General features: G+C 46.5%; 1 protein-coding gene across 1 annotated transcript in view; it reads right to left on the bottom strand.

Annotated features, from left to right (window-relative positions):
- Window positions 1-22,676, bottom strand: part of LOC137544442 (vomeronasal type-2 receptor 26-like) — a 53,034-nt gene that overhangs the window by 17,686 nt on the left and 12,672 nt on the right. The window contains exons 4-5 of the mRNA XM_068265523.1: window positions 14,359-15,138; window positions 9,482-9,709 (exon numbers count right to left, since the gene is read on the bottom strand). Of these exons, the coding sequence (XP_068121624.1) occupies window positions 9,482-9,709; window positions 14,359-15,138 (1,008 nt within the window). The remainder of the gene's footprint in view (window positions 1-9,481; window positions 9,710-14,358; window positions 15,139-22,676) is intronic.

Here is a 22,676-nt window from a genome sequence, read left to right on the forward strand (position 1 = left end):
CCGCTTCATAAGCCTCCAGTCTTCATTCATTCCCTGTCTGCTGTCGTGAATACTTTGTGTAAGCGCTCAGACCTTAGACTAGTGCCAGGTGTTGAAACCAAGGACTTCACGCCAAGACTAGGATTATTGTTAATTATATTTTATTACCTGTGTATGATTCTGGCTATATCTCTGACCTTGCTTTCTGCTTAGCGTTTATGTACCTTGCCTATCTGACTAGTTGCTGAACCTTTGCCTGTCTACTCGTTATCCTTCTGCCTTACGATTCTGTACTGATACTACCTCTCTGTTGCCGAACTTGGCTTGTCTGACCTTCTACTCACCAGTGGGCCCTCGCCACTGGTGAGGCACTATTGGCTCACCAGCTTCTCTGGTGAGATAGTCTCCTATTGCTCTATTAGTGACTGATGATCAGACCTTTCCAGCTCCACTGGAAAGGTCTGATCAAGTCTATACAGTCACTCACTCCACTAGTACCTTGCCAGCTCCTCTGGTGAAGGACTAGTCTGTATATTTCTACTCTCTTTCTGTTTGTACCTATTCCAGTCCTCTGGAAAGGTCTTTGCTATTTTATACATTCAGTATACTGTTAGGACCTTACCAGCTCCTCTGGTAAGGCCTCTCAATACTAATAAAGTTACGGTTGCACCAATACACAACTCTCTCAGTATCTTAACTAGCTATACTCGCATTATTGGTGATTCTGCAGATCACCACATAATCAGGTATAGTGACTGCATTATTGGTGATACTGCAGATCACCTAATAATCAGACGTCTGAGTTGCAGCACCCAACCGTTACAAACAGACTGAGGAATGGAAAAGCTCAGAAGGTAGAGAAGTGCCTTCAGCAGAGCCAGCACATAATGTGCTGCTGTCTGTGTGAGCTGGAATGTGTAGGAGAGGACTGGCCAGCCTGTTTCTGCATATGCTGTATGTTGTGTGCAGTGCCATAAGCTAGCCCAGGCCCCCAGGTAGCAGTGTCAAGAGAGGAGAGAGGTCCCCCAGATGATTGGTAACAGCTGAAGTGCTGTGTGAAAGCAAGGAAGCAGGCAGCAGAGTGAACACAGTTTCACACACACAGTGTCTCTCTTCCTCTCTATCCCCTCTCTCTCTTTTCCACTCCTCTCTCTTCCCCACTCCCCCCCCCTCTCTCTTCCACTCCTCTTTCTCCCCGCCTCTCTTTCTCTTCCCTCTTTCGCTTTCCCCACTCTCTCTTCCCACTCTCTCTCTCTCCTTTCTCTCACTCTATCTCTCCTTCTTTCTCTCTCTCTTTCCTTATCTCTCTCTCTCTCTCCCCCCCTCTTATCTCTACCCCCCTCTATCTCTCCTCTCTCTCCTTCACCTCTCTCTCTCTCCTTCACCCCTCTCTCTCTTCCCACTCTCTCCTCCTTCTCTCTCTCCCCCTTGCTCTCCCCCCTCTATCTCTCCTGTTCCCTTCACCTCTCTCTCTCTCTCCTTCACCCCTCTCTCTCCCCCTCTATCCCTCCCTCCCCCTCTCTCTCTTCCCCCCCCTCTCCTCCTTCTCTCTCTCCCCCTTGCTCTCCCCCCTCTATCTCTCCTCTTTCTCTCTCCTTTCTCATGCCTTCACCCCTCTCTCTCCTCCTCCTCTCTCTCTCTCTCCCCCTCCCCTCTAGCTATCCTCTCTCTCTACCTGTATTTTGCTAATATTTGGCTCCACCCACATAATGTATTGGCCACACCCACTTTCCCCCCCGCGGCACGTTTCCGTGCCACTTTATTCGGTGGTGAGGCCACACCTGCTGTTGCGTCACTCCATTCATGGAAGGCATTGGTGGGAGGGGGCCTCAAGTTATAGGCTGCTTGGGGCCACCAAAACCCTAGCTGCACCCCTGGCCTCAATGCAATGTGTGGCATGGATGTTGTCAGCCTGTGGCACTGCTTAGATGTTATGGAAGACCAGGATGTTTCAATAGTGGCCTTCAGCTCTTCTGCATTGTTCGGTCTCATGTCTCTCATCTTTCTCTTGCCATCGCCCTATAGATTCTCTATGGGGTTCAGGTCAGGCGAGTTTGTTGGCCAGTCAAGCACAGTAATCCCATGGTCATGGAACCAGGTTTTGGTACTTTTGGCAGTGTGGGCAGGTGCCACGTCCTGCTGGAAAATGAAGCCAGCATCTCCATAAAGCTCATCTGTGTAAGGAAGCATGAAGTGCTTCAAAATCTCCTGGTAGACTGGTAGCCGATGACATGGCTCTCAAAATCAACACAGACTGTGGAAACTTCACTCTGGACTTCAAGGACCCAGAGTCTGGGGGGAACACAATCCAAGATGCTTGGTTTCCAAATGAGATGCAAAATTTGCTCTCAACACAAAAGAGGACTTTGGACCACTGAGCAACAGACCAGTTTTTTTTTTCCAGCCAAGACGCTCCTGATGTTGTTTGTTGTTCAGGAGCGGCTTGACAAGAGGAATAAGACGTTTGAAGCCGATGTCCAGGATCCATCTATATATGGTGGCTCATGTGACAAGCAAAAATGCCAATATTCTTACATTAAATTGCAAAAATTCAGTTCCTGATTACATCTACGATAAAAAAAAATAAGATTTTTCCTGAATTGTAACATTATGGGCTTGATTCACAAAGCGGTGCTAACTGTTTAGCCCGGGTGTGCTAAACTGTTTGCGTGCGCAAAAGTCCGCGAACGGCACTTCACATGCTAAGTGCCGCGATTTGCGTGATTGCGGACTTTTGCGCGTGCAATTTGCCGCGATTTGAGCGAATCGTGGCAAATTGCGTGCGCAAAAGTCCGCGAACGGCACTTCATGTGCTAACTGTTTAGCACACCCGTGCTAAACAGTTAGCATGGCTTTGTGAATCAAGCCCTATGATTTTACATTGTAATTGCAAATTACGATTATGCAGAATTTGTGCTCATCGCTAGTTTTCTGCACAACTGTGAGGACAGCAGTCTTTCCCATGATTATAATTCCTACTGAGCCAGACTGAGAGACCATTTAAAGGCTCAGGAACCCTTTGCAGGTGTGATAATTGAGTCTGACATTTTGTGCCTAGAATATTGAATCTTATATTACGGTAATATTTACATTTTCCGAGATTTTCATTCCGGGATTCTCATAAGCTGTGAGCCATAATCATCACAATGATAACAAATAAAGCAAAAAAGCTTGACATATCTCGCTTTGCATGTAACAAGTCCATTTCATATGTTGTCAATAAGAGAGATTAATCAAGCGCTTCACACAGGTGTAGTCAAATAGCTGCCAGAGGTGAATTCCGATCCAAAGTAGAACTGCAACATATATAAGTTTTTCCTCAGCGCTGTTATCACCCCAATACTGTAGCTCCAGCCTGCAGTCACCCAGTGCTCAACAAGGGTACACAGTGTCCACCACCACAGGACAAAACAGTATGCCAGGCTTAGTAGGATTCTTTTGTAATAAGGGTTAAAATTTTATTCCAAAATTTACAAGATTAAAACAAAAACAACTTACATTGTGGGTCCATGCAAACTGGACCCAACTGCATACATATCGCTCATAAGGTATCTGCACTGAACTTAATCAAAGTGCACCTTAACAAATACAGATGGTATGTTCAGAGATAGCCCGTCTCTCCTTCCCTACCAGGTTTCGGCTCTATGCCGTCATCAGGGGCATTTCATATATTAGTTCAACTTTTTAAGCTGAATTACTAAAATAAATGAACTTTTGCACAATATTCTAATCTTCTGAACTCCACCTGTACTAACTAGTTAATTCCAATAGTAAAATATCAGTAGCCTTCACCAATATTTTATGATGACCTAATCTAACCCTACTCTCACACAGAACCCTCCTACCAAGACAGACAAGACAAGACAAATAACATTTATATTGCGCTTTTCTCCTTGCGTACTCAAAGCGCCAGAGCAGAGCAGCAGCCACTAGGGCGCGCTCTATAGGCAGTAGCAGTGTTAGGGAGACTTGCCAAAGGTCTCCTACTGAATTAGTGCTGGCTTACTGAACAGGCAGAGCCGAGATTCAAACCCAGGTCTCCTGTGTCAGAGGCAGAGCCCTTAACCATTACACTATCAGCCAACTGCAATGCCTAAGCCCAAGACACCCCCCCCCCCTCCCCGGTGGCGCCCAACCTTAACCCCCCATGGTTATGCTGCCAACTATGTGGGGCGTGTCTGTGTGAGGAAGACAGAGATAGCGGTGGACAACGGCAGGTAAAGTATTCATGTACTGGCACCGGGGGTGGGGGGTGTGTTACATCTTCATTTGGGGATGCGGGATGCGGCGACAATGCGGTGTCACTACACCGATTCTGGAAAGATTGCATATTCCAATCAATCGCGAATCGGCCTGCGGTTTATGGGGGCCACCAGATCTCTCTAAGATCATAATCGATCAGAGAAAGGTCTGTCTCTTGGTCAATTGGTCACCAAAATTGTTAGATGTATTGGTACCTTAAAGGACACCCGAGGTGACATGTGACATGATGAGAGAGACATGTGTACATATATACAGTGCCAAGCACACAAATATAACTAGGCTATGTTCCTTTTAATCTTTCTCTGCCTGAAAGAGTTAAACATCAGGTATGCAAGTAACAGTTTTTATCCAGGTCGGACTATAGCATAACCCTCAGTGATAAGTAATTACAGCCATACAACATTTTCATGTCAGTAAATGGCTTCCTGGAGCAGGAAAGAGATAAAAAGGATCAATATTTCATAGATTTGAGCTCTAGCATACTTCAATAAAGGTGTCATTGAGCAGAGACAGTGAAAATGTTTAAACTAGGTTTAAATATAAACTAAAACTGTGGGACATCTAAAAAAAAAAGTCATTTTTAGGAGAAGGTGGATAGATCCAATTGTTTTCTCATTAGTTTATTTTCACCTCGGATGTCCTTTAACTACCTAACGACCACGTCACACCAATGGGCATGAATGCGGCGGTAGCCCCAAGACCGCCCAAAACCAATTGGCGCATCTCCTGCTTGAGAGGTGGAGCACCGCCCGCCTTCAGTCTCTGAGCGACGGCAAAATTACTTTGTACAGCGCTGCGATCTGCAGCAGCGCTGAACTGGGGACAGCTGTGTGACACGGCTGTCCCCTCCAGAGTGTCAGCGATGATCCGCTGTCATAGGCTGAAGCCTATGACAGCCGATCACAGTGATTGGCTAGCGGGGGGAGGGAGGGAGCAGAGCCGGATTAAGACCAAGCAGGGCCCTAAGCAGAGTAATCAGTCTTGGCCCCCTTCCCAAGGAAGATAACTGCAAAGCCAATCAAAATTCCACATGAACACATACTCAACATCCTGGAGTTATAGCACACTGCAAGTGTCAGGGATGTCGGCTACAACACTACTTTCAGTTACTTCCAGCACGTTATAGTCCTTTAGGTCTCTTGCTGTGCTCCCAATCCGTTCTGCTGCTGTGTCCCTTCACAAGCTGGCTGACTGAGCCTTGTCACAGTGTGTATGCACGGCCTAGGCAGCGTGTCTCCCTGATCGCTGACGCATTGCCAGGAGCATTCTGTGCTTGCACAATTCATAAATTGTGCAACTGTGCAGTGGCGTAGCTACAAACCTCTGGGCCCCGATGCGGAATCTGGATGTGCCCCCCCCCCCCAGCAACAACAGCCCCCCTCCCCCGGCAACACCCGACGCGCACACACATATAGCCAGCTATAGGTCCCCCCAGTATAGGTAGCCAGGCATAGGTAAGCCAGTATAGTTGCCCCCGGTATAGGTTAGCCAGGTAGGTGCCTCCAGCATAGGTAGCCAGTATAGTTGCCCCCAGTATAGGCTAGATAGGCAGGCGCCGCCGGTATAAGTTAGATAGATAGGTGCCCCCAGTACAGGTTAGCTAGGTGGGTGCCTCTAATATAGGTAGCCAGAATAGTTGCCCCCAGCATAGGTTAGATAGGTAGGTGCCCCCAGTATAGGTTATTTAGGTAGGTGCCTCCAATATAGGTAGCCAGTATAGTTGCCACCTGTATAAGCTAGCTAGGTGCCCCGAATACAGGTTAGATAAATAAGTGCCCCCAATATAGGTTAAATTAGGTAGCTGCCCCCCAGTATAGGTTAGATGAGGTATGTGCCCCCCAGTATAAGGTTAGATGAGGTAGGTGCCCCCCAGTATAGGTTAGATTAGGTAGCTGCCCCCCAGTATAGGTTAGATAGGTAGGTGCCCCCCAGTATAGGTTAGATTAGGTAGGTGCCCCCCAGTATAGGTTAGATTAGTTAGGTGCCCCCCATTATAAATTAGATTAGGTAGGTGCCCCCCAGTATAGGTTAGATTAGGTAGGTGCCCCCCAGTATAGGTTAGATTAGGTAGCTGCCCCCACAGGATAGATTAGGTAGCTTCCCCCCAGGATAGGTTAGATTAGGTAGCTGCCCCCCAGGATAGGTTAGGTAGCTGCCCCCCAGGATAGATTAGGTAGCTGCCCCCCAGGATAGGTTAGGTAGCTGCCCCCCAGGATAGGTTAGATTAGGTAGCTGCCCCCCAGGATAGGTTAGATTAGGTAGCTGCCCCCCAGGATAGATTAGGTAGCTGCCCCCCAGGATAGATTAGGTAGCTGCCCCCCAGGATAGGTTAGGTAGCTGCCCCCCAGGATAGATTAGGTAGCTGCCCCCCAGGATAGATTAGGTAGCTGCCCCCCAGGATAGATTAGGTAGCTGCCCCCCAGGATAGGTTAGATTAGGTAGCTGTCCCCCAGGATAGGTTAGATTAGGTAGCTGCTCCCCCCAGGATAGGTTAGGTAGGTAGCTGCCCCCCCAGGATAGGTTAGGTAGGTAGCTGCCCCCAAGGATAGGTTAGGTTGGTAGCTGCCCCCCAGGATAGGTTAGGTAGGTAGCTGCCCCCAGGATAGGGTAGGTAGGTGCCCCCCCCCCATAATGGAGGGGGGAGCCGCGGGGAGGGCAGCCCGACCTCTCCCCCTCCCTTCCTCTCCCCGGGCCCCCCCCCCCCCCTCAGATGCAGAGTGAGCGGCGCACGGAAGCGCTGTAGGCAGAACTCACCTCCGTCCCTGGTTCCAATCGCCGCTAATCTCGTCCCGCTCTGTATAGATACTGATACACACTGCTTCCTGTTTAGCTGGAAGCAGTGTGTATCAGCTTCTATGCAGAGCCAGAGAGGAGATCAGCGGCGATTGGAATGCAGGGAGGTGAGTTCTGCCTACAGCGCTTTCGTGCACCGCTCACTCTGCATCTAAGGGGGGGCCCCGGGGAGAGGAAGGGAGGGAGAGGTCGGGCTGCCCTCCCCGCGGCTGCGGCTCCCCCCTCCCAATAGCGCGCACGGGCCGCACGGCCCTCCAAACAGACCTACTGGCTATACTGGGGACACTATACTGGCTATACTGGGGCACTATTCTGGCTATGCTGGGGCACTATTCTGGCTATACTGGGGCACTATACTGGGGGCACTATACTGGCTATACTGGGGGCACTATACTGGCTATACTGGGGGCACTATTCTGGCTATACTGGGGCACTATACTGGCTATACTGGGGGCACTATACTGGCTATACTGGGGCACTATTCTGGCTATACTGGGGCACTATACTGGCTATACTGGGGGCACTATACTGGCTATACTGGGGCACTATACTAGCTATACTGAGGCAACTAAACTCCCTCCTACACTGGGGCAACTATGTTAGCTATGCAGCCCCCCCCCCCCATAGCCTGCTGCGCACGGCACTATCCACTAGGTCGCGCAAACACCCTCCCCCCCCCAAAAAAAAAATACATACCAGTGTACTAGCACAGTGACAGCAGCTGCAGCAGACAGGTAAATACATACCAGTGTACTAGCACAGTGGCAGCAGCTGCAGCAGACAGGTAAATACATACCAGTGTACTAGCACAGTGACAGCAGCTGCAGCAGACAGGTAAATACATACCAGTGTACTAGCACAGTGGCAGCAGCTGCAGCAGACAGGTAAATACATACCAGTGTACTAGCACAGTGGCAGCAGCTGCAGCAGACAGGTAAATACATACCAGTGTACTAGCACAGTGGCAGCAGCTGCAGCAGACAGGTAAATACATACCAGTGTACTAGCACAGTGGCAGCAGCTGCAGCAGACAGGTAAATACATACCAGTGTACTAGCACAGTGGCAGCAGCTGCAGCAGACAGGTAAATACATACCAGTGTACTAGCACAGTGGCAGCAGCTGCAGCAGACAGGTAAATACATACCAGTGTACTAGCACAGTGGCAGCAGCTGCAGCAGACAGGTAAATACATACCAGTGTACTAGCACAGTGGCAGCAGCTGCAGCAGACAGGTAAATACATACCAGTGTACTAGCACAGTGACAGCAGCTGCAGCAGACAGGTAAATACATACCAGTGTACTAGCACAGTGGCAGCAGCTGCAGCAGACAGGTAAATACATACCAGTGTACTAGCACAGTGACAGCAGCTGCAGCAGACAGGTAAATACATACCAGTGTACTAGCACAGTGGCAGCAACTGCAGCAGACAGGTAAATACATACCAGTGTACTAGCACAGTGGCAGCAGCTGCAGCAGACAGGTAAATACATACCAGTGTACCTGCACAGTGGCAGCAGCTGCAGCAGACAGGTAAATACATACCAGTGTACCAGCACAGTGACAGCAGCTGCAGCAGACAGGTAAATACATACCAGTGTACTAGCACAGTGGCAGCAGCTGCAGCAGACAGGTAAATACATACCAGTGTACTAGCACAGTGACAGCAGCTGCAGCAGACAGGTAAATACATACCAGTGTACTAGCACAGTGGCAGCAGCTGCAGCAGACAGGTAAATACATACCAGTGTACTAGCACAGTGACAGCAGCTGCAGCAGACAGGTAAATACATACCAGTGTACTAGCACAGTGGCAGCAGCTGCAGCAGACAGGTAAATACATACCAGTGTACTAGCACAGTGGCAGCAGCTGCAGCAGACAGGTAAATACATACCAGTGTACTAGCACAGTGGCAGCAGCTGCAGCAGACAGGTAAATACATACCAGCGTACTAGCACAGTGGCAGCAGCTGCAGCAGACAGGTAAATACATACCAGTGTACTAGCACAGTGGCAGCAGCTGCAGCAGACTGGTAAAAGTATTACTATTGTACTAAAAGATACCAGTGGATTAGGTGCTGATGGGGCCCCTTAGACCCATAATTGGGCCTAATCACATGCTTGAGGTGCCTGGTGGATAATCTGGCCCAGGAAGGGAGGGTTCAGTGTAGAAAAGAAACAAAGAAATGTATTTAAAAATAAATAAAATAAATATAAAAAATAAATAAAACTGTCGGGGAGGGGGGAGAATCAGACCTCACCAACAGGAAGCTCTGTTGGTGGGGAGAAAAGGGGGGGGGGGGGGGAATCAGTTGTGTGCTGAGTTGTGCGGCCCTGCAGCTTGGCCTTAAAGCTGCAGTGGCCTATTTCACAAAACATAGCATGGCCTTTAGGGGGGTTTGCCACTGCAGTCCTCAAGTGGTTAAGTAAAGAAGATAAAAATACCCCAATAAATTTAGGAGCCCACAGTATTTCTTCTTTATGGATGAGAAACTGCATTCCAGTAGGTTTGGATGAATCGTACTCTCCCACTTTTTGCATATGCACTGTTCTATTTTCAAAAATATTCCAGTTTAGGAGATCATAGCGGCCGGGGAACTGTCCTTGCTCATCAAAGGAGACGTCCTCCCCTCCAGACATGGTGAAATTGATGTTTTTCAAGTAGTGATTCAGCTGGAAAGAAGGGACATTAGATATCATTTATGAAGCTTTTCTGGATTAGAGAACATGGATGATCAGCTAAACCTGAATTATATTATAACCTAAACCCCGTCAGATGCTCTCTTTTAACCCTTTCCAGTCTCCAACATGAACTTCTCACCAAACTGCTTAAAAAAACCCAACAATTAAGCAAACTCTGAAAGCACACCTGACACGAGTTAAAGGTACTTAAAGTAAGCAATGAGAAACGTTCATGCTGGATCCAAATACCGAGTTGTCCTATTCTCTCCTCATTGCCCTGGTCCCTGCAATTATTCTTTGAAAAATGTGACTGTTGGCTAAAATCTAATTTTCATACAGGAAAAGGCAGGTTTATTGCAATGTCCCCTCCCATTCCCTCCTCTTCCCTGCCCAATTCATACCCTTTAGTCAACATTCACATTTTTCAGGGTGTGATTACAAAGACTAGGGGGAACAAGGAGGAGAACAGACAATGCACAGAAGTTTGTGGATCATCCATGAACATATCTCTTTGCTTACTTTAGGTGGCATTGCCTCAGGTCAGGTATCCTTCAATGCAAATTAATCCAACTTTCTCCATTGCTCCAGTAATAGACATAGTAACACTCAGACTTAATAGGGCCACCCTTTAAAAAATAATAGCATGGGGCCCCCTTGGTCCCGAACCCCATGTAATTGGGAGCCCAGGAATGGCAGCAGGGAGTGTTCTGCTGTAAAGCAGCACCTGGAAGCAGGAAACATTACATACACTCCTGCACATGTTTTTTTTGTAAGAGAACAGGGACGTTTTTTTTGCTAATTGATTGCACATGCGGTTGGGGAGAAGGAGGGGCCTCTGGGCCCCCCCTGCGATGGCAGGGGTTGCAGGGGTGATTGTAATGTCCATGGACACACTATAGTAACCTCTAATGGAAAACTTCTGTAAAGAAAAAAAATCTTTCTGAAAGGGTTAATAGGTTTACTTTGAATACCTCTGCATCACTTCATCCATTACTGAGCTGACAGGAAGCTGTCACCAAGCTGTCCAGCAGTTTTTGTCTATGATATAGAGACCATCTATAGGAAAGCTTTACAGATTGTAAGCAATACATTTTTTTTTAACAACTGGATATGATATAGCAATGCAAGATGGCTGCTTTCTGTTACGCTTGGTGGTATATCCTCCAGTCAACACGTAGTGTATATCCTGACGTGAAGGAGGTACACACGCTAGCACAAGGAACCAGGATATCCCCAGTTTAGTGGAGGAGAGGACTGACTCCAACAGGAGATGTGGCACACAGAGCAGGCGTAGATCCGAACAGCCACAAACAATCCTTCCACTGTAGTGGCTCAGTGCAAGGTAGCGCTGAGCGCATAAACCAGAACTCAGAGGATCAGGACAGGTAGACAGAATGAACGCTTGCTTAACTACCTGACCTGCTTAAGTGACAGTAAACGTCCAAGACAAGACAGACTGGAATGAGGCAGCCAATGCGATTGCAGCGGTGGCGTGCCTCACAAGGACAGGACAGAATAGTCGGGAAATAGGATTAAAGAAGAAAGACGTAATACACACAAGTATACAATAGGTATGATTTCCTAGCGTATTACGATTACAGCTATCAATGAACTACAAACGACTAACTAACATATGTATATATCGGCGATAAACCGATATATGACATAAGCAAGGAACACTGACTAAGAACTGGAGCAGGACTAGGAACAGGACTGAACTAGCTAAGCACGGGTGATCACGATACGCGCAACCTACCAAAACGTGCTGGAAACTGACTGAACACAGGAAATAAACAGTTTGTGTACGTATATATCAGCGACACTGATGTATTAACGTAACACGAATACAAGGAAAATAACAAATGTGCTAGTATGCATATATATCGGCGATGAACCAATATATGATGCAAGACCAGCAAAGTAACATTAGAACTAGAAACACGATCTAGGGCCAATGCAGCAGCAAGACAGGCTTATGCTGAAGCTATGCTAGCCCATGGAGCACTGCAGGAAGCAGTCCTTTATACTGAGGTCATCCAATGGGAGCAGACATGCAGATTCCCACACAGGTGAATGGTAATCAATCACAGGCTGACAGCAGGAAAGAGCATACAATGATATGCAGCCGGCAAGAAAGGGATTGCAGCTCCATTGCAACAGACAATGTTTGTTTTCACAAAAGCATATTAACCTGTCATTAACTACAGAGCGACTGCAGATGGAATCAATGCTCAGTGTAAGCGCACGCAAAACTATGTGAGCAAATGCACGCAAGGAAATCAAAAACCGCTTGTCTTCAGTAAAACTGCAGCCAGCAGTACATGCTGCAGAAGTGATCATAACACTTCCTGAACTGGCTGGACTATGAATGGGTTGGGGAATTCTAGAATACTATATAGCTTGGCTTAACATGACAAAAACCTGGCTAAACGCTTTATTGAAGCTTTTAATAAAATTAATGAAGTTTTACGCCAATTGCACACTTGAAACACTACACTTTTTTGGTGCATGAGAGCCAGCCACAGAAAAATCACACTGCTCCATTTCCTATTTTATACACCCTGCGGCAGAGTTTGCTGACAGTGATTTGTTTAGCACCGCCCCTCCACACATTGACATGCTTTCTGCTGGACAGGAAGTACATCACTAGATTTTGACCGATGGGCACATGCGCTCTGCACCGCCATAATCTAAATAGATTGTTGCGGTGCCACTGACTCCAATGCAATTGCATACTGAGTCCTACTGCTTGGCAATGCACTGCAGATTCTGTAACACCTCTGCATCATCTGAAGTACTTCTGTCGCACTGTACTGTGGGCAGTCTCATAGAGACTAACAGCAACTGCATTGAGGAGAAGTGAGGGAGCAGCATGGTGATCGAGGCAATGCCCCAATGTGAAAGGGGGCCTAAGGCAGGTTTTACACTGTGCGGGTGCAGTAATCACGCAGCAGGGGAGGCTGCCGCATCACACTAATCAGTCTCCATATGACCATGCTGTGTCACGGTGCGTCAAGTGTCATATGCATCATAATTGCAGATTATAATGCAAAATTACAATTATGCAAAATTTCTAGTGTGAAACCTCACCCAACCCTAGAGATTGTGACCTGGTTTCTACTAGGCCTAGAAGTAGTTTATTGTCCAATATAGGCAGCAGGGATGCTCGGATAGTACTTTTTAAAATCTGAATTGATCCGGATATCCAGGGTCGGACTGGCCCACAGTAGTACAGTTTTTTCCCTCGGTGGGCCCTGCCTCCAGGTCTCTGGTGGGCCCCCCCTCCTTGTCTGACAGAGCTCCAATTGCTGCCTGCGGCAAAAAAAAATTTCTCAGTGCTGTAATCACTCATGCTGAGAGCAGTGGCGTAGCTAAAAAGCTGCGGGCCTCGATGCAAATTTTACAATGGGGCCCCCCAAGCACTCTATACATAGCAATTGATACGACGCACCAAAACCTGCCAATGGCAACTACAGTGTCAGAGGTGCAAGAAGGGGATGGGAAATAGCTTGTTAATGATTACCACTGTTCAAAGTATCTATAGAAGTGATTATTATGAGCACAGGACCAATAGAGAGGTAATACTGTAGTTGAGTGAGGGCCCTTTGGCCCAAGGGCCCCGATGCGGTCGCAACCTCTGCAAAGTAGGACATTACTTTATATTGAAGGAGGGGACTCTGTGCAAAGTTTTGCTGGGCAGCAGTGTCACTGAATTACAATGCTGCTAAGATCATGTACATTTGGCCCTGTCCATAATACATCATGAACACGCCCACCTTCCGCTGCATGGTCACGCCCTTTTTTCACCGCAATCATGGAATGTGTGGGCCCCAGGTTGAAATTTCTCTGGTGGGCCCCCAGTGTCCCAGTCCGACCCTGCGGATATCCAGATATCTTATATCACAATAGTACATGCTAGGCCGGCTTCATGCTAGACTTCATGCTAGGCTTCATGCTAGGCTTCATGCTAGGCTTCATGCTAGGCCTCATGCTAGGCTTCATGCTAGGCCTCATGCTAGGCCTCATGCTAGGCCTCATTCTAGGCAGGCTTTGGTGGTATGATGGTAAGCACAGCTGCCTTCCAAGCAGGTGACCTGGGTTCGACTCCTGGCCAAAGTATGTGAGCTGGCTTTTGACATCCTACAAATTCTAACGAGAGAGGGAGGAGGAGGTGTGTGTGTTCTTGTGTCTTTTTGCCACCGAACTTGTAATCTGGACTCGAATATCTGGAAAATCCACGGATATCCAGGTTGCCCGTGAAACTATCTGCAGATAGCTATCCGGATTTTAAAAAAAATCCGGAATTGGAATCTGAATCGGATAGTGTAAAAAAGTTCGGATATCCGAAATCCGGATGAGCATCCCTGATAGGCAGTAGTCCATGATTCCTTGCAGTGTGTTCTGGTGAAGATCTGGGCCCTGTAGAGTCCATGCCTTGGCAGAACCTCTGCCTGTCTCTTAAAACACTTCTAGCCATGTTACCCCCCCCCCCCCCCCACACACACACACACTCACACACTCATATCACTCTAGGTACCTTGATCCATAGGATCCATTGACACTTGTTTACTGGAAAAAGTAAAACCACTAAGGTTTTAATGCATAATAGTTTGTGGCATTATTATAACGATGTTCAGTACCTCTGTGAATCTAAACGTAGCTTTAAAACTTTTTGCACTGTAGATTTTTTGGGAGAACATATCATGAGTGGCATACGCCAGGGCATACACCGCAAGATACATGTTGTACGTCATTCGGAAGGTCTCTGTGTTTAGAGACTCGTAACTGCCCAGAGTATCATTCTCAGAACAGAATGGCATCTGACTGCCCTTTCGGAAATTGTGAGTTTGGCAAAAGAAGACTTCATGCCAAATTTTTGCAGCGGATACATCAGTAGGAAACCTTAACGGATTAGCTTTCCATAGAAAGTCTTTTAAATTCTCAATTCTCCTTTGTTTAAAATCCAGAATAAGAGATCCATTAAAGTCGTCCCCTAAAATGTTGACTGCAGGGCTGGACAATGTAGGAATTATTAACCACAAAAGAGTTTTCTTTGAGTACATTCTTAGTGTACGGACTATATTAAAAAACGAAATCAGCCTAGTGTAGATGATGACAACCTGGGCTGTGGATTGTCTAATTTTTTCAGAAGCCAGATACATGGTTATATACTCTTTCTCCGTGTCCAAGGCATAAAACTCAACACAGATCCCGTGTTTAACCATCTCGCTCCTCAGCTGCTCACTGGCTGCCTGGTGACTGTCATCTTTATATGCCAGAATGCCCACCCAGTTCCACCCAAAGGCTTTCAAGACTTCAATAATAGCTTTGTGCTTTGTGTGGTCATTGGATACAGTCCTGTAGAATGTTGGAAACTGTACTCTGTCACTAAAGAGAGGATCTGTGGCTCCATAACTGACCTAAAAAAAAGACAGTATTGTTAGTGAGACCGCTATATTCAAAGCTAACATTTGTATGTCAGTGTCTCTGTATATGTTTAATGTTGACATATATACAGAGACATACAACATTAAAGCAAACCTAAAATAAAAATAATCTTATGATTACCAATAAATGTATGTATTTTTACCAATAGTATAGAATATTAAAGAGAATCTGTATTGTTAAATTCGCACAAAAGTAAACATACCAGTGCATTAGGGGACATCTCCTATTACCCTCTGTCACAATTTCGCCGCTCCCCGCCGCATTAAAAGTGGTTAAAAACAGTTTTAAAAAGTTTGTTTATAAACAAACAAAATTGCCACCAAAACAGGAAGTAGGTTGATGTACAGTATGTCCACACATAGAAAATACATCCATACACAAGCTGGCTGTATACAGCCTTCCTTTTTAATCTCAAGAGATCATTTGTGTGTTTCTTTCCCCCTGCAGCTATCTTCCACTGAAGTGTCAGGGTTTTTCTTCCTGCAGAGTGCAGACAGCTCTTCCTGTATGTAATTCCTCAGTATGTGAAAGCCCAGCCAGCTCAGAGGAGGATTTATCCAGCTTGTAAAAGATAATAGAGCAGAGAGAACCTGCCATAATCTAAATAACACACAGGCAGTGTGCAGAGAGGGGTCTGGAGGGGGGGGATGCATCACAGAACCACAACACTGAACAACTTGGCAGCCTTCCAGACACGGGCTGACAAGTCTGACAAGAGAGAGATAAGTTGATTTATTACAGAGATGGTGATAGTAGAACGTGCTGCAGTAAGCCAGAACACATTAGAATAGCTTTTGGAACTTGTAGGATGATAAAAAACAGGAGGCAATTTTTGTTACAGAGTCTCTTTAATAGCATAGGACAATATCTCATGTTTTGAAATGAGGGAATAAAAATAGGATTGTTTTGCTAAAGAGAGTGCATTCCTAAAGTCGTTCAGAGCTGAAATGAAACTAGTCAGTGTTGCTTTTTCTCCAATGTCACTCAGCTACTCTAGAGCACCTTTTCTGTAGATAAATTGCTTTAGTCAGCCAGGGTTAAGGACTAACACGATGAGGGTGGGCATTAGTAAGCGGGGATGTGGTATGCGTCTGCCATATTTAGGTCAATGAAAGATGATGTAAGATGTGCCAGAGCGTCAAAGACGTGGCATGTGTGAGTTGTGATAGATGTTTCTGCATAGATGTGAACGTACTTGTGCTAGAGAGGTAGGAAGAGGGGAAGGATGGCCTCCAATTACACAGCAATCCCCCTCCCCCCCAAAAAAAAACAAAAAAATCTGATTTACTACCTGATTACTTAAAATGTACCTGAAGGCAAAACGAAAAATCTGGTATGTAACTTTTTGTTTCAGAATATAAGATGTTCCAGCATATAAGACGCACCTAGGTTTAGGGGGCAAATATCAGGGGGAAAAAACAACCTAAACCTAGATGCATCTATACTGCAGGGGCGCCTTAGACACCGTTTTGAGGGGTTAAAAGGTTCATAAGCTACTCTATCTACACTACACTGCCCAGCTACACTACACTAATCCCTGTTGCCCCTACCAGTGATATTACACACTACACTACAATACACTACACTTAACCCTGCTGCCCCACCAACTAAGCTACACAGCAATACACTACACTGCACTACACTAAACTACAGTAACACTACACTGCACTTAGTAACTAAACTACACTACACTAATCCCTGTTGCCCCTATGTAACGATTGGTGTCAGCAACACAGATTTTTCTAATTATTGGTGATCTGCAGTATCACCAATAATACAGACGCTATACCTGATTATGTGGTGATCTGCAGAATCACCAATAATACTAGTATAGCTAGACACGGGACACCCAATGTGGTATTGTGTTTGGGGCAACAGTAATCAGAGAAGTTATCTCCCGAGAAGCGGGAGATACAGACACTACTGCAGCCAATGATTCCCTGAGGAGCAGGGAGTCAGACTGCACTGCAGCCAAGAATTCCCTGAGGAGCAGGGAATTCAGATAGTACTGCAGCCAGTGGACACCTGAGGAGCAGGAACCATTGACTGAGCTGTAAGAGAGATAACTGGTGGAATGAGTGTTTATGATTGAACTGCAGCCGAGGATTCCCTGAGTAGCAGGGAATCAGATTGTACTGCAGCCAGTGGACACCTGAGGAGCAGGGACCACTGACTGGGCTGCAAGAGTGATGACTGGAGTATTGAGAGATTATGATTGGACTGCAGCCAAGGATTCCCTGAGGAGCAGGGAATCAGACTGTACTGCAGCCAAGGATTCCCTGAGGGGCAGGGAATCGGACTGTACTGCAGCAAGTGGACCCTTAAGAGGTAGAGACCACTGACTGTGCTGCAAGATGGTCTCCTGAGGAGCAGGTGACCATAAACCTGTGCTTGCAGCTAATGAACAGCTGATCGGCTTGATCAGCTGACTCCCCTTCTACTAGCATAAAGGTCCTGTCGCCTGGTGCGCACGTGTAGTTCTCAATCTGTGTGCACTAGAAGGACCAGGCGAACCAGCAGCATGTTGCTGCGCAGCAGAAGCCGCCGGCTGAAAAGCGGAGATAGCCGCCATGTCGCTATTCCTTACACCCTACAAGTTATATTACACACTACACTTATTCCTGCTGCCCTACCAACTAAGCTACACAGCAATACACTATACTAAACTACACTACACTACACTACACTACACTACACTTAGTAACTAAACTACACTACAGTAAACTTTCTCTTTATACTATACCTGCTCCTGCAGCCACAATCCTCTCGCCATCTCCGGGTCCTGCCTCCTGTGTTGTTCTTCTTTAGCTTCCTCCGTGATCCTTTCCTGTCAGCAGTGATTCCCTTCCCTAGGCACCGCGATCCTCTTCTGCTGCTTGATGTTCAAGGAACACTGGCCGCCTTCCGTTTCATAGATCCGGGTCATGCATGACCCCTGGTGCACGTGCACCGTTAGTTTACAGGCAGGGCAGCGTGCACAGAAGTTGGAGGACCCAGGGCTGCACGCATAGAATGGAGGACCTGGAGCTGTGATACGGCCAGTGTTCCTTGCACATCAAGCAGCAGAAGAGGATCACGGTGCCTGGGGAAGAGGATCGCGGTGTCTGGGGAAGAGGATCGCGGTGTCTGGGGAAGAGGATCGCTGCTGTCAGGAGAGGCTCACGGAGGAAGCTGCAGAAGACCACACAGAAGGCAGGACCCAGAGACGGGGAAAGGATCGCGCCTGCAGGAGCAGGTGTAGTATTAAAGCTTCCCTGCACACTCTGCATAATATTTTTCCGTACCTTTGGGATATAAGATGCACCCACTTTCCCCCCTAAGCTTTTTGGGGGGAAAAGTGTGTCTTATATTCCGAAAAATACGGTACTTGCCTAAGAAAAGGGAAGCCTCTGGATAATCAAGAGGCTTTTTTCATCCCTCTCAAACTCGCCAGTCCAGTTCTGGGACCTAAACACAGTTTTGACCCTATTGAAGACTTGATAAAATATAACTTTTAATTCATAATTTCATAAAATCGTCATATAAAGTACTAAATTAATTGTTATAATAGCTTGACTTAAACTCTTTTTTTATATATTTTTATTATTTTCACTTCCTTTTACCAATACCTAGGTGGGCAAAAAATTATGTTTACCCTAGACCAATAAGGTATAGACGTTGGTCAATTAGGGTACTGCCCACTACTCGGTACTAATACTAATAAGGTTCTACTTGCATATGAGAAGACCCTCCACCAAAACCAACATGTTTCGGCTCATAAACAATAGAGCCGTCGTCAGGGCAAAATAAATAAAGTGCTAGGGTGCAAAGTGCATTATAAGAGAACCACACAGCTAATTACAAATACATAGTTCAGGAAAATAAAAAATGAGAGATGTGCTCTCTAGCTCAGTCAGCTATCAAATGAACGGGATTAGCCACCTCTCTTATATAGTCATGGGACTGGGTGGAGTCAGATGTCTGATACCACCCATCCCACTTTTGGATTCCCATTGGTCCAATAAATTGTCACTCACAATTCTCCAATCCCCATTGGTTGCTCCATCATTCCCTATATACTGAAAATATCATATTTCTGTAGGTCATGTGCATCCTAAAAGTTCATGATGGATAGCGCTTTCTCACCGCAGACAGAGGTCCAAAGGGCGCATCTCTGGAGATTAAAATCTCCAATAACGCCGTCCTCGGCGATGTACTCCATAGAGTTACATTGGGGCTTCCCTATTGGTCCAGCCTCAGCATGTGACCTAGCGTCATAGGTCCTCTCCTCATTCAGCGTATGGGAAGGATGCGGCTACGTCATCCTCCCCCTCACGTATCCCCCAATGCGTATAGGCGTACTACCATACGTATGCCGGTTGTTATAGCTACGGCAGACGCTCAAGACGCCAGACTTGTACTTGACGTCTTTAGGAGGCGTCTCTTTGTATCTACGTGTGCAGCATAGTTGTCTTAGTAACGGAGACAACAAAAACTTCCGCATTCATGATCCACATCTACCGGAATGCATCTCCGCGAATGTTATTAGTAGCATATTACTTAACAAGTTCGCATTATTAATTCCTCTCCTATTTATTCATCACATATACCATAGACCTGGTTTGTTAGATCAGCTATATTAAACCACTTTATCAGCTTTTGGCCATAGTGAAAATTCCATAAGCTAATTTCACATATAGCCATCACATTTAGAACAGAGATTGCATCGGAGATGCATTCCGGTAGATGTGGATCATGAATGCGGACGTTTTTGTTGTCTCCGTTACTAAGACAACTATGCTGCACACGTAGATACGAAGAGACGCCTCCTAAAGACGTCAAGTACGTGTGCAGCATAGTTGTCTTAGTAACGGAGACAACAAAAACTTCCGCATTCATGATCCACATCTACCGGAATGCATCTCCGATGCAATCTCTGTTCTAAATGTGATGGCTATATGTGAAATTAGCTTATGGAATTTTCACTATGGCCAAAAGCTGATAAAGTGGTTTAATATAGCTGATCTAACAAACCAGGTCTATGGTATATGTGATGAATAAATAGGAGAGGAATTAATAATGCGAACTTGTTAAGTAATATGCTACTAATAACATTCGCGGAGATGCATTCCGGTAGATGTGGATCATGAATGCGGAAGTTTTTGTTGTCTCCGTTACTAAGACAACTATGCTGCACACGTAGATACAAAGAGACGCCTCCTAAAGACGTCAAGTACAAGTCTGGCGTCTTGAGCGTCTGCCGTAGCTATAACAACCGGCATACGTATGGTAGTACGCCTATACGCATTGGGGGATACGTGAGGGGGAGGATGACGTAGCCGCATCCTTCCCATACGCTGAATGAGGAGAGGACCTATGACGCTAGGTCACATGCTGAGGCTGGACCAATAGGAAAGCCCCAATGTAACTCTATGGAGTACATCGCCGAGGACGGCGTTATTGGAGATTTTAATCTCCAGAGATGCGCCCTTTGGACCTCTGTCTGCGGTGAGAAAGCGCTATCCATCATGAACTTTTAGGATGCACATGACCTACAGAAATATGATATTTTCAGTATATAGGGAATGATGGAGCAACCAATGGGGATTGGAGAATTGTGAGTGACAATTTATTGGACCAATGGGAATCCAAAAGTGGGATGGGTGGTATCAGACATCTGACTCCACCCAGTCCCATGACTATATAAGAGAGGTGGCTAATCCCGTTCATTTGATAGCTGACTGAGCTAGAGAGCACATCTCTCATTTTTTATTTTCCTGAACTATGTATTTGTAATTAGCTGTGTGGTTCTCTTATAATGCACTTTGCACCCTAGCACTTTATTTATTTTGCCCTGACGACGGCTCTATTGTTTATGAGCCGAAACATGTTGGTTTCAGGGGCAAATCCAGGATTTCCAAGGGGGGGGTTCCTGAAAGCGGTGTGTGGGCGTGGCCAAAACATGGTGTGGGTGGAGCCAAATACTAGCAGTTTCTAGGCTAAATTGCACCCAGGGTGAGGGCGTAAAATGCGCCCCCAACGTTTAGACAGGTATAGGTGCCCGCAGTATAGGTAGCCAGCTATAGGTCCCCCCCCCCCCAGTATAGGTAGCCCATATAGTTGCCCCCAGTATAGGTTAGATAGGTATATGCCCCCAGTATAGGTTAGATAGGTATATGCCCCCCAGTATAGGTTAGATAGGTATATGCCCCCCAGTATAGGTTAGATAGGTATATGCCCCCCAGTATAGATTAGATAGGTATATGCCCCCAGTATAGGTTAGATAGGTATATGCCCCCCAGTATAGGTTAGATAGGTATATGCCCCTCAGTATAGGTTAGATAGGTATATGCCCCCCAGTATAGGTTAGATAGGTATATGCCCCCCAGTATAGATTAGATAGGTAAATGCCCCCCAGTATAGATTAGATAGGTATATGCCCCCCAGTATAGATTAGATAGGTATATGCCCCCCAGTATAGATTAGATAGGTATATGCCCCCCAGTATAGATTAGATAGGTATATGCCCCCCAGTATAGATTAGACAGGTATATGCCCCCAGTATAGACTAGATAGGTGGAGGAAGGTGCCCCTGTGTGGGGAGAAGATTGCCCTGGGAAGAGAAGAGAGAAAAAAATTGTGGCGGCGCCAATAAGGGATGCGGGAGCCGGCTTTATTCCTCGCTCCCTCCCTCCTTCTGAATTCCCCTCACCTGCGGTGATTGTGTGCCCGGCTCCCCCATGAGTGTGTGCGCAGCGGAGCGGTAGGTCCTCTTACCGCAGATCAGGCGCATCGGCAACTGGAGTCTCCTGCTTCCTGTTTACCATGACGTCACAGGAAGCATAGAGACTAGTTGCCGGTGCGCCTGATCTGCGGTAAGAGGACCTACCGCTCCGCTGCGCACACACTCATGGGGGAGCCGGGCACACAATCACCGCAGGTGAGGGGAATTCAGAGGGAGGGAGGGAGCGAGGAATAAAGCCGGCTCCCGTATCCCTGGGCCCCTCGCTCTAGTCAGAGTCCTTCTCGCCGCACACAGATATGAGCAGGCGGCAGCTGTGCATCTGTGGCTGCCGCTGCTCAGATTTAGAGGGAGACTTCCGGTCTTGGTGCAGGGGGGTGTTCTGTACACCCGGAACAACCCCTTCCGTGCGCTTCTGGGTTTTGGTGGAGGGTCTTCTCATATGCAAGTAGAACCTTATTAGTATTAGTACCGAGTAGTGGGCAGTACCCTAATTACCCTAGACCAATAAGGTATAGACGTTGGTCAAACATAATTTTTTGCCCAACTAGGTATTGGTAAAAGGAAGTGAAAATAATAAAAATATATAAAAAAAGAGTTTAAGTCAAGCTATGATAACAATTAATTTAGTACTTTATATGACGATTTTATGAAATTATGAATTAAAAGTTATATTTTATCAAGTCTTGAATAGGGTCAAAACTGTGTTTAGATTATAAATCAGATGTGTGTATTGTGCAGTTCTGGGACCCTCTGAACCAATTTCACAAGAGCTCGTGGAATAGGTTC

Source organism: Hyperolius riggenbachi, chromosome 1, assembly GCF_040937935.1.
Source record: "Hyperolius riggenbachi isolate aHypRig1 chromosome 1, aHypRig1.pri, whole genome shotgun sequence".
Classification (NCBI taxonomy): domain Eukaryota; kingdom Metazoa; phylum Chordata; class Amphibia; order Anura; family Hyperoliidae; genus Hyperolius; species Hyperolius riggenbachi.